At 42.6% G+C, this 12,314-nt stretch overlaps 1 protein-coding gene across 1 annotated transcript in view; it reads right to left on the minus strand.

Moving 5' to 3' along the window:
• The window catches only part of LOC149300072 (multiple epidermal growth factor-like domains protein 10), a 98,395-nt gene that overhangs the window by 20,396 nt on the left and 65,685 nt on the right, over positions 1–12,314 (minus strand). Inside the window, exons 10-14 of the mRNA XM_089485538.1 lie at positions 9,635–9,755; positions 8,932–9,095; positions 7,617–7,719; positions 3,395–3,541; positions 1,127–1,261 (exon numbers count right to left, since the gene is read on the minus strand). Of these exons, the coding sequence (XP_089341664.1) occupies positions 1,127–1,261; positions 3,395–3,541; positions 7,617–7,719; positions 8,932–9,095; positions 9,635–9,755 (670 nt within the window). The remainder of the gene's footprint in view (positions 1–1,126; positions 1,262–3,394; positions 3,542–7,616; positions 7,720–8,931; positions 9,096–9,634; positions 9,756–12,314) is intronic.

The following is a 12,314-nucleotide window of genomic DNA, read 5'->3' on the forward strand; positions in this document are numbered from 1 at the left end:
GCACAACTACTGGGGTGACACCTTGTCCTTGAGAAGTCCAGAGTAAAGGCAATCTTTGGGTCAAAAAACACCTAAACATTTAAATGTCACATTGCACCTTTAACCATTTGTGTGCATAAAGTTAAATCAGTTTAACCTTTCTTTCATAGGATGCTGAGAAGCACATGTTAGAAAAAAAAGGAGAAAAAAAAAGTCCAAGGTCCCCTACATATTTGGTATATTATAAATTGAATGTAATAATAATAACAAATGAAAAAGGACCTCTGAATAAATTATTATCCACAATGCAAGAGATGTCTGTGAGATTCTTAACTGGTAAAAAAACAGGAACAAAAGTGCTCCTCTTAAGTTAAGTAAGAGAAGGACTGAAGAATCCTGCTGGCAATAAGCCCAGGTAAGTGAATCTACAGTAAATCTCCTACTAAATTTTGCAACATTGTAACAAGTCGAGCAATAACATTTTCATGTGACTTTTACCAATAAAAGATTGACAGAAGATTGATAGACGTAGAATAAAGAGTTTGCAATGCTGCCAAAGAATAAAAGGTAGTTATTCAATAACAATTGCAATGTTGTTACAAGATAAAAGGTGATTCATTAATAAAGCTTGCGATATTGGCATCTGTTTAATGAACTATGCCAATTAAAGGGTTAAAGTGTCTCAGAGTGAACAGATTGTAAACATGTATTTCTGACCAAATTAAGAGGTTTCCCGGAAAGGGACTATTCTGCTATAGGAGGTCAGATAATGAGTGTGACCAGTAGCTGAATTGCGTTGATCTGTCTAATTTAACTAATGCACCAATTAACTGAAAAACAAAGAAGGTAAACATTGGAAACATAATGAAATAATATGAGATAAGAAAATCATTTTGTGTAGAAGAACACAGATAGGTAATGTTTTTCATTTTGGCTTCTGGCTTTTCGTTAATGAACAGATGATGATTTACCTGCTGAATTCTAGAATACTAATATGTCCAATCCTTCGCTCATAGTATCTTAGGTTTTAGTAAGTTTGATGCTGTGATTGTGGTGCTGAAGACATTATTGTTATAGATGCTTGCTGTTAATCCAGAGTCTATATACCCTATCAGAGGTTAGGATTGTTAGAGTTCACAGAGCTCACCTTGGTTGCAGAGCGGCCCGTAAAATCCTGGCAAGCAATCGCAGTGGCCTGTGACGTGGTGACACGGCCCATTACAATGAACGCACTGGGGGCATATCTGGCTGCAGCCATGTCCATAAAATCCAGGAGAACAAACTGAAAAAGACAGACAAGGAGTCAGCCTAAAATGCGGGAAACAACGCTGCTCATGTACGATACCTTGTCACAACCGGTTCCGGATCAGCATAGGGTCACCACACTGACATGTTTTCCAGTAAACTCAACTGTAAATGTTGTGGCAAGGTTATGGAGTCTGTCTACATAAGTGGCAGATTGGAACGCTCATTATTCCCAGCATGAGGAGGTTAATTGCTGGAGGTCAGCAAGGTGGAGCCAATTAACCTGCACTCAGGTGCTTAAAGGGCGGCCGTTAGAGGCATTAGGTGTCTGGAAACAGGGAGAGAGGCAGTCAAGCCAGAGGCCCTCAGACTTTATCAAAAGGATTGGGTTTTGGATTATTTACACTATGAAGTGCAATACTGTGGACTATCCAAAGCTGCAATAAACCACATCTTGCTTTTATTCTGCTGGTGTTCGGAGTTTCTTGTTTTGATCGGGCTGTCCTGCCACAAGTGGTGTCAGAAGTGGGATATTGCTGTTTGAACCCTTTATCAACATGGAGGATGTTTTAAAGGCCCTCCTGCATGCTACTACAGTGCAACAGGAAACCAACCGGCTGATAACTGCTCAGATGGGAGCTATGATGGAAGCACAGCTTTATGCAGGCACCCTGTTTTAGTAGCCCCGGATTTTAAGGAACATTTCTTTTTGCAAACCGATGCTTCTGATGTGGGCCTGGGGGCAGTATTATCTCAGATGATAGGAGAGGAAGAACATCCTGTGTTGTTTTTAAGTCGTAAGTTGTTGCCAAGGGAGCAGAAGTATGCAAATGTAGAGAAGGAATGTTTGGCCATTAAGTGGGCAACTGAAACATTGAAATATTATTTGTTGGGCAAATCTTTCACCCTCATCACCGACCATGCTCCACTACAGTGGATGCAGAACAACAAAGACAAGAATACTAAAGTCACACGTTGGTTCCTCTCTTTGCAACAGTTTAAATTTGTTGTGAAGCATAGGGCTGGGCTATTGCATGCCAATGCAGATGCATTGTCTAGGGTGCACAGTTTCTTGTCGAAGGCCGCTTCACACACCTGTGTTAAGCTGAGGGGGAGGGTATGTGGCAAGGTTATGGAGTCTGTCTACATAAGTGGCAGATTGGAACGCTCATTATTCCCAGCATGAGGAGGTTAATTGCTGGAGGTCAGCAAGGTGGAGCAAATTAACCTGCACTCAGGTGCTTAAAGGGCGGCCGTTAGAGGCATTAGGTGTCTGGAAACAGGGAGAGAGGCAGTCAAGCCAGAGGCCCTCAGACTTTATAAAAAGGATTTCTTTTTGTTTTGGATTATTTACACTATGAAGTGCAATACTGTGAACTATCCAAAGCTGCAATAAACCACATCTTGCTTTTATTCTGCTGGTGTTCGGAGTTTCTTGTTTTGATCGGGCCGTCCTGCCACAATGTATACATGCCACATGCCCTAGAGCAGCACTTTACTGGTCAGAAACATGTGAGATGTATGTCCGGGGAAAAATGGCGGATGGGGTCATTCTATTATTTCCAGGCAGTGTATAAGCAATAGGCTAACTGTAAAGACACAAAGCCAGAGAATGTGCCAAAGGGACCCAGACAATGTCGGTGGAGCTACTGCTGCCAGTTACACCTATGGGTTCTGTGATAATATTATGTTTCAGTATGCATTAGCAGAGCTGCACATCGTATAATCGTATGGACAGGACCAGTTACAACAGCAGGACAATGTTCTTAGAAGTAAATGTGACAGGCAGCAGTCCGCAGACCCTATGTTCTGTGTGTAAGGCAGAGGTAGGCGCAGATACAGTTCATCAGATGCATCACTGATCAACACTGACATCTACAGGGACCTCTGTGCTCACAACAGCTCTGCACTCGGTCTCCACCATGAGATACGTTATAACAAGAAGTCTAATTGTACTTTCCCTGGGTATCTGCTTATCAGTCATTTTCAAGCACTGGAAATGGGTCATTCATAAAAAAGTCATGTTTGACAAAGAGGACTCCTTCAGTCTCACTATAACTTTATATTTTGTTGGTTAACGCAGATCGCCCTGGCCCACGTTTTCTACTAGGAGTCTGACTGCTTCGGAGAAACAAGAACGTAAGCATTGCTTATACTTTGACTTTCTTACTTCTTTGGCACAAGGCTCCCCGATACCCTGGAGCACACTCGCAGCTCCCATCTTCTGGTGAGCATGATCCTCCGTTCTCGCAGTGACACGTCATTGAGCAGTTAGGTCCCCAACGTCCCTGCGCGCACACATTGTCACAGTGAACACCTGCAGACAGAGCAGCAAAGACACTGTCACAGTGGACATCGGCTAAAAGACAAAAGCCCTGTCAACAGATCTGGTAATATCACGCCATGGTGGACACCCACAAAGTCCAATGCTTTGGTTTGGACAAGCCGTGTTGAACAAACGGGCATATACAAAAATGGGCAGAAAAGACAGAAAAGTCATCATGTAAAAAAACACTGTTTTACCTATACATAATTGCATATCTTCTACCTGACTAATGGAACTAGTTAAAGTCACTGAACCTCAGCATGTATATTCATATTGTGTTAATAGGACAGAGAATGGTAAAACATTTACACTGGCTTTACCTGCACCCTCCTCTCTGAACAGATCCCCTACCCCATCATCTCCCTACACCCCCCCCCCCCCCGGTTTGCAGCATTTCCTAGCGTTATCTCGCAGGTCCACACTCCTCCGCATAATGGGATAAACACAAGGGGAGAGACCTCAGGCAGAGTGGATTAACGTGTTACTCGGGAGATGCGCGTCCCCCCCCACACCCCCATCGGAGCAGAACAGGTACCGCATTGTAATTACTGAGGCTTCAATCTGTTCGGCACCTGAAAGTTTAAGGATTACTGGGAGTGAGTGGAAATCATTACACAGACTCAGAGACTTCTTCCCCTGACTTGCGTTACTTGCTGATTTTGTGTAAATTGTCAGTGTCAATGCAGAAATATTGCAGAGCCAGGAAATTTATGGCAAACTAGCGCAGACCCCTTAATTATTAATCTGCTGACTGTCCCCACAAGAAGCGTACCTTTACCCCATCTCGGAATCACATTCCCTTCCACATCAATACAGAAGATTTAGTATTGGAGCTGCGCGCAATATGTAGATAGGTGGACAGAAAAGCAATAGAGCGCCGCGTCCCCCCGCCGAGATATTTACAATTTATTGGTGTGCTAATTAAAATAATTAACTGGGGACAAAAATCTAGTTTATAACGACCACGGCGTATGGCATAGCCATGATTGCCCACTTTCGGTGTAAGGCATGGAGGCTGAAAACTTAATATTTCAAAGTTCTCTCGCCCCGGAGAGGATTCCTTAGCATGGAGTTTCCTTATCAGCTTTCAACAAATGAAGTATTGTAAAAAAAAAAAAAAATTTAAAAAATGAAAGAAAATATTCTAGAGACTTATCTTGCGTCGATAGAGCAGGAACCAAAAAACGAACGTCCAAACACATAGGGGGATAATCCGAGGGTAGCCTTAATCCTGCAGTGCCTTGCTACCTTATCTAGCCCAGAACAATTCTGCATATTCTTATACTGCTGTTTCTCAGCAACCTTGTATTAACTATATTATCTCGTAGTACCCAGGCCGTCCAAAAATGTTTAATCAGAGCCCTCCAGCTGTTGCCGGATGCTAAATTCCACCAGCCTCAGGCTGAGGATGATGTGAGCTGCAGTCAAGTGCTGACGGGGTTGGGGATGCCTGAGAGCCTTCATTAGTACGTTTTATCATTTATCAGGGTGCAATCTGATCACGGAAGTAGAGGTCACTATCGTGACCTTGCAGAAACTGGACTTCAGCTGCTTTAGACTGTAAATTCAGAATTCTTATGAGCGGGTTGCGCGGGAAGTTTTCTCGAGCATTCTGCACTTTACACATCACTAGGACTACACAGTCAAAGGAAGAAAAGACAGATGGGAGCAGAGATTATGAAGACATTTAGAACAAGAGCGGGGCAGACAGACAGGTCTATAGAAATGCGCGGCAGATGCACAGACACATACACCTGGTATAATTAGCTGCTATCTCCCATCCCCAGAGACTCCCACTGACAGCTTCATTGTAGAGAAGGTGTCGAGTCTTTGCACTGACGCCGCACTAGTTCATCAGCGCAGTAAAGGAAGAAGCGGTGTCTTTAAACTCGCACGCCGGACCCGGAGGGAGATGGGACTATCTGTGTGTTCCCGTATTAATGGTGCTGGAGGGCAGGCGGGGGGCAGCTTTGCATGTGAGTGACAGCACTGATGTGACCAAACTCTTCTATCTGTGCGGCTCGCAGGCGGCTTATCGGAGATGGGTGCAGCATTGCTTCATCTCTCTGTCACTCCGCACCAGCCACGCAAGGCTGAGAGTGACAGCGTGTTTGTGTAGAATCCACAAACCTTCTCTGCTCCATAGTGGAACCTCAGCATGTATGTATAGGATTTTCAATCCCCTACAGCTAAATTAGCACCGTCACACTTAGTGATATATTTTTACAGTGCCTGTGTAGGGCTCTTTCTATCCATACCATAATTATTTAGCAATGATAACATCTCTGTCTGTCATTTTAGCCTGCATGAAAATATTGCATATTCTAGCTAGCGTATAATATAGCTGTAAGTGTATTTTTAGATATACATCATAGTTTACGTACATTATTCATATTGAGACCTGCCAAATTCTCAGCTCATAAGCAAAATCTGGGAATTTCCTGCTGCAACTGTTTCATTTTGCATGGCTGGCTGGCTGAGTGTGATGAGACTCACTGGCTCGTGCACACTTTTCTGTAAGGCACGGCCGATGACTTGTGCAGATGCACTATAAGGTATGAGACCTGGACAAGATTCCTTCAGATGCCTCAAATACAGACACGCAACGTAATAAGGCAGCGAGATATGGCCAGCAGAATACTAGCTTGTGTCTTGTATTAGCGGTGGCAACAAGAATAATAATAGAATGGCTTATTGTTATTATGTAGTCCTGTTTGGTTCTGGGGACACAATTACTAATACAAAAATCAAGAAACCATAATTAAATGATGTATGTCATGCATTACAATACATAAAGTGCACTGCTTATAAAAATAGGTTTTAGGATCTCTGAAACGAAGAAGGAAAAAGACCCATACAATGCACTAGATGATTCAATCTCTAGAGAATACAGAAAAGAAAAGCAACATCGTGAATATATACAGTGCGCAAAACGTTTTTGAAAATATGGAATATTCTTCGACCAGGAGCGTCTACCAAAAGAATTGGAATCCCATTAAGAAAGGCGGGTAGGTTTTGTTCCCAAAGGCGTCTGGCTTTTCAGGAAGATGGTAAAGCGGGCAGATTGGGTGACCCAGTTGGTTGTAACCTGTTCTAGCTGTATCTGGAGTGACAGGTGTAGCCGTGCTACCTGCTGCCATATGCTTTATATACTTTTATAGTCCCCGTCCCTCTGGAGGTCAGTAATCTCCGCTCGCACCAGCCTTGCTGCCTCTGGCTCTCACACCAATCAGCGCGGAGCAGACGGAGAGCTGTGTGTTTGTTAAGCTGATAATATCTATTTAATTTACTGCACAATACAGCTCAGCCCCTGGCTGTGTGCTTTTCTCTGATTGTATGGAAGAAAATACACAGCCACGCGGGGGACAAAGTCAAGCAACGGCCCGCAGTGCGTATTTTGCACTAACCAAGAGACGATGCACAAATCCGGCTTCAAACTCTTAGCACCTAGCGGTCAAATTCATTTAGTTTAGCGATCCAAAGACCCAAACTTCAGACACCACTGGAATGCAAATTGCTCTGCACAATGCTCTGCAGCCGGCTTGCCACGCGCCTGCTGGCTGTGATACGCACTGTATTAAACACACCTCTGTATAACACATATCCTGTTCTGCCACCTGTTGGAAATTAAAAGAACTTTTTTCACCAGTAATTGGATATTCCACAACATTTTTTTTTTTTAAATGGTCCCCACACCTAAGAAGTCATTAAATATTAGAAAAAGTTCTCAAGTGTTTTAATGTGATATTATTCACAACTATCTGTGACGGTTTAAAAGGAGATCAAATGACCTTGGAACAAGAGGTCAAAGGTGTGTTAAAATGAAAATGTATTAAAAAATATCTTAAAAACTACTAAACCATTTTAAGTGTTGTTCACGTTGAGTAGTGTATGTTCTTGATCTATATATGTGACATATCTACTTGTGTTCTTTTCTGCTTGCTTCATATAAATATTCTATTTTTATTTTAATACATTTAAATGTCTGTAACATGTTACATGTGGTTCAGAGAGATATTAATTTGTCTGCCGGCTGGTCATTTACTTTGTGACCCCTGGGTTGTACCTGTCCACCCGGCAAGACAGCGACATTGACCGCTGACTGTGTCGCATCCGTCCGCATGGCTGCAATCGCATTGTTCTGCGCAGTCCAGACCATATGTGCCAGCCTGGGAGAGAAGAGAAAAGACCAAAGTAGAGCCATATGTTGTAGCTCAGTCGCAGGAGAAGCAGTCTATGCTAAATACAGATGGAATGGATTCTATTTCATAAACAGGTTAGGGATATATTTTCAGAAAAATACATCTAATAGAACATTCATAATTTTCATAGAAAATGAGCAATATTCTCTTTTTCTACAATAGCAATAATTGGCGGTTTGAAAAATTGGCAGAGACACAATTTCTTGTGCATACATACTGCAACACAGCATCCGCTAATACTCCAGCGGTGGTCTGCGTTTATTTAATCCATTCATGACGAGGGCACTTCACATCCTAAAGACACCTAAAACTTTGATTCAGATTATAACAGGACACACCCTGTCCCATTTGCAAATACATGGAAGGATTCTGCAGAATCCCCCCACATGTGTCTGCCCCCCCCCCCCCGCTTAATGCTGTGCAAATCTCCCCGCAGGTGATTTACTCGCCTCCAGTCAGCTCAAGCGCGGGCTTGGTGAACGCTCTGTGAGGGGGTTCTGTTCAGACCCCCATTTGTATGTGTGGAAAGCGATCCCATTGATTTCAACTCAATCACTTTCCTGCCACTGATTGGCTGCTTCAAACAACCAATCAGTGGAAAGGATACTCTGCCATGGAGAAAAAGGGCAGCAGCAGGGCTGCATCTTCTATGCAAGGTAAGTGCTTTAATATGTCTTTTTCCCTTCTTGAAGCCTTTCTTCATCATAACAAACGACCTGCTTACTACAAATTCATGCGGACCACTACAACTCTGGCCTCCGACAGTTATAAATCCCCCCACACTTTACTTTAAACCTCTATTACTCCTTTTCCTTGCGTGATAGGCATGATATTACTAATGCTGCATTCATTTGCAAAAGCTGAGCAGCCAGAACTAGAAATAGGAAACATTTTTAGGATATGGTTGTATTTTAGACGGCAGTCTTCTAATATTTTAACACTCCGCCACCCCTTTTTTTTAACCATCTGCATGTCATCTGACTCATATTTTCTAAGAACGGAAACCTCCTCCATCACCCGATGTAAACTCAGTTCTTCCCCACCCTCGCCATGTCTAACACATTATTGTTCAAAAGTAAAGTTCTTGAACTGTGAGTAGATAACCATGAGCTATGCCAAGGTTTTAGTTTTAGAGAAGTGAAAATGTTGACAGTGATCGCTCCATTCCACAGTACATACCGGGCACGGCTGGTCACAGATATCCCCCATCCAGCCTGCGGCACAGGTACATCTCCCATCCACAGGACTGCAGGAGGCATCATTCAGACAGGTACAGGTTTGATTGCAATCCAGACCCCAAATTCCACTAGGGCATGGGATGGAACAGTCTATCCCCAGCCAACCTGGAAAGAGTGATCAAATATATACGTAGAAATATTTACAAATATAAATCGTTATTAATAATAATATAGGATCGTAATAACTGCTATTTAGCTGTAAATGTGTAAATATTTCATATACGCTGCTCCCCCCCCCCTTTTTTGCTTTAATAAACTGTCTGTAAATCTGTGCATAACATACACATGAGCGCACGCTACCTTTTCTAAATTTTAAGAGCACTGGAAATAAACCAGAAAGAGATACATAGGAAAGAAGCCACGCTCGGTGATAAGTGAAGTGTCATGGTTTGGGGTTGACTACACAATTACTTGCTAATCACAGCAGTCTGCTGCAGGGTGTGCATTGTCAGTGTCAGGCAGGAACTGTATATTCCAGGGATGTTTACGTTTCTTCCCATTCACTCATGTGGGAGGACAATACAATGTAAAATACCAAGGGCTTTTTAAGTCACTACATTTAGATGACAGCTGAATGATTAATCAGTGTCCCAGATCCCAACCCCATCCACACGTCAAAGAAGATTTTCTTTGTCCAGCGTTACCTTCTCTGCACACGCAAGACCCATCGACAGGGGAGCAGAGGGCCGCGTTCTTGCAGTTACACTGTGACAAGCAATTAGCTCCAAATGTTCCCGATGGACAGGATGCTGAACAATCATTTCCCTGAAAAAGAGCAAAATAATGGATTATACAGGAATCCTTATACAAGTTGCTGGCTTTCATTCTGTTTTTCGCACACCTGTGCTCAAGGCACCGCATCTGGCTAGCTTTTAACACTACCCGTGTCTCTGGGCATTCAGTAGTTATCATAGATCCGCACGGCTTGTAAGGATAACTTGAAGATGACATTTATAAATCACAACTCTTTATTTACATGCTCCATTCGTCACTTTATTCAATTCAAAAGATTCATCTTAAAATATATGTCAACACAAATATTTCCCCTAATTAAATTCCAAGAAATTGGTCATCTTAGATTTATCACACAGTTTGGGTGTTACATAAGGTCTTTCCATTATGGGGCTTTGGTCTAATATTGTTGTATCATTTCCCATCTTGACTATTGCAACACTCTTTTGGTTCCCATTCCTTGAACAACACTATTCTTCTGCGTCCCCACTCTGTGAAGCCCACCACTGGCTCCCTCTTACCTTAAGATTTGGATTTAAATCTTGGACTAACATATAAGGCCCTCCATAACACTGCTCCTCCATTCATTTATCCCATCATAACAAAATACTCCCCTACTTTACGTTCTTCCCATGGGCTAAGGCTCTCCTCCTCACTTATCACCTCTTTCTTTTCCCATCTACAAGATTTCACTCGGGCTGCGCCAAACCTCTGGAATCTACTCCCAAGGAACCTTCAGCATTCACCCTCCCTCCCAACATTCAAGAAACATCTAAAAACCCACTTCTTCAGAGAAGCATACCAGCTAGAGCTTACCTGCCACCAATACTACCCCACACTACCTCTTATGTTTCTCCTCCCCCCACTCCCTTTAGATTCTTACCAGGCCCCTCTCTACCTAATGTATCGGTTTGTCTTAGTCTGTCCATTCTTGTCTTGTCATATACCCTGAATAAATGTACTGTAAGGAGCGCTGAGTAAATTGTTGGCGCTATATAACAAAAAAATAATCATAGTATATTTATTTCTGACACTGATATATCACCACGGGGATGATTTTCAAATCATACATAATAATAATACTGGGTTCTGAATGCACTTCTTGTAAGACAGGGGTTAACGCCATGAAAATATGGGCAGCCGAGTGAAGGTGGAATCATTCCAGGTGTGGAGCTCGCAAAATATGCTGGACTTCCCAATTATAGACACCAGAAGCGGAGGAGGGAGATCACTGTGTTCCCCTGATTACTCATGCAGACGCAGTAATTAACATTTTGAACCTGATTAGGAGGGTGACCTGAGAGATGAGGGTTCTGAAGAGATATAATGGCCTTCTGTCAGCAAAATAACAGAGACTACGAGAATCTCCGCAATAATGCAGCATCAAATGCAGATGCTGGTCCAGGAAGTGGAAGAGCTTTCAGCCGTGGAAACCTTCTTCATTTCTCCTGACCCTTCAGTGTTTAATTCTCAAAGCTGAATTATATCTTCAATAGCCACTATGCTAATATTAACAAATGATCTGTTAGATTGCTCACTTAATCCTTTGACGGTCTCACAATACGATCGTGTTTAAATGGCTAGAAGAGGGTCTTTTCCATTTGTACTTTTTATTTCCGCTCCACCGCTTTACAAATTCTGAATGGTTCTTACCTGCGTAGGGCAAGGTCATCATTAAAGTGCTTTTAAGTGTAAGCAAACAATTTACTAAAGAAATAGCTGGACTAAGAATAGCTCAAGATAAACAACTCCACCAGGTCCTACACTAGCCCAGACCAAAGAGGGTCTCAATTAACTCAATGGACATAAGCTGCTCTACAGACTTAATCCACTTGAAATTAATGGAGAATTGTGGCAGCCAATGAAATTGAGGAGCTGCTCAGCAAAGGGTGAATTTACCCCGCAAATGAACCTCGATTCCTGGTCTTATCGACAGACCCTATGGAGTAGTTAATACTATTACAGGCCATAAGGTTTTGTTAATGGGAAGGAACCCAGCACTGAACGTCCTGTCTTCTGTATTCTATCAGAGGCAACGTGACCGCACTGTATCTACTCCCTGGTAAAGAGGGCAGAGGTTAAAGGCATTAACATCACTCATTTAAAGTTTGTTTTATAAGCCTCCTCAGGCTGTGTTTTGGTTCCCAAAGGCTTCATCTCTATGCTCTGCATGACTACCCTGTTATTTTTCATTAACTGCCAAGAACATTTCTTAATTCAGCAGTGTTGCGGGTGGTTTATTAAACTGAGTGTTTAACGGCACGGCGTGAAAGACGGAGGCCAATCGACCACTGAACTGTGATGTAAACAGCCACGGCCCTGGGGAGACAGCTTTACTAACCTGAGGACTACACCTACACCTAGACCACAGTGCTGTGTACACGTCAACAGAACTGCAGTGCAATCGCATCACACGTCCAACTTTAAAACTGATAGAACTATAACGGCATGGAATCAAACTAACATAGTAATATGTTCTTTTCTCTTGCCAACACTTGTTCTTTTGCATTTCAATTTCCAGCTTTTCCTATGATAATTTGGTAAAATATCCCTTGCGTTGAGGCATTTGATGTTACTCTAGTAAAACACATG

This window comes from Sceloporus occidentalis, unplaced genomic scaffold, assembly GCF_023333645.1.
Source record: "Sceloporus occidentalis isolate IW3139 unplaced genomic scaffold, rSceOcc1.0.p SCAF_26, whole genome shotgun sequence".
Taxonomy (NCBI): Eukaryota; Metazoa; Chordata; class Lepidosauria; order Squamata; family Phrynosomatidae; genus Sceloporus; species Sceloporus occidentalis.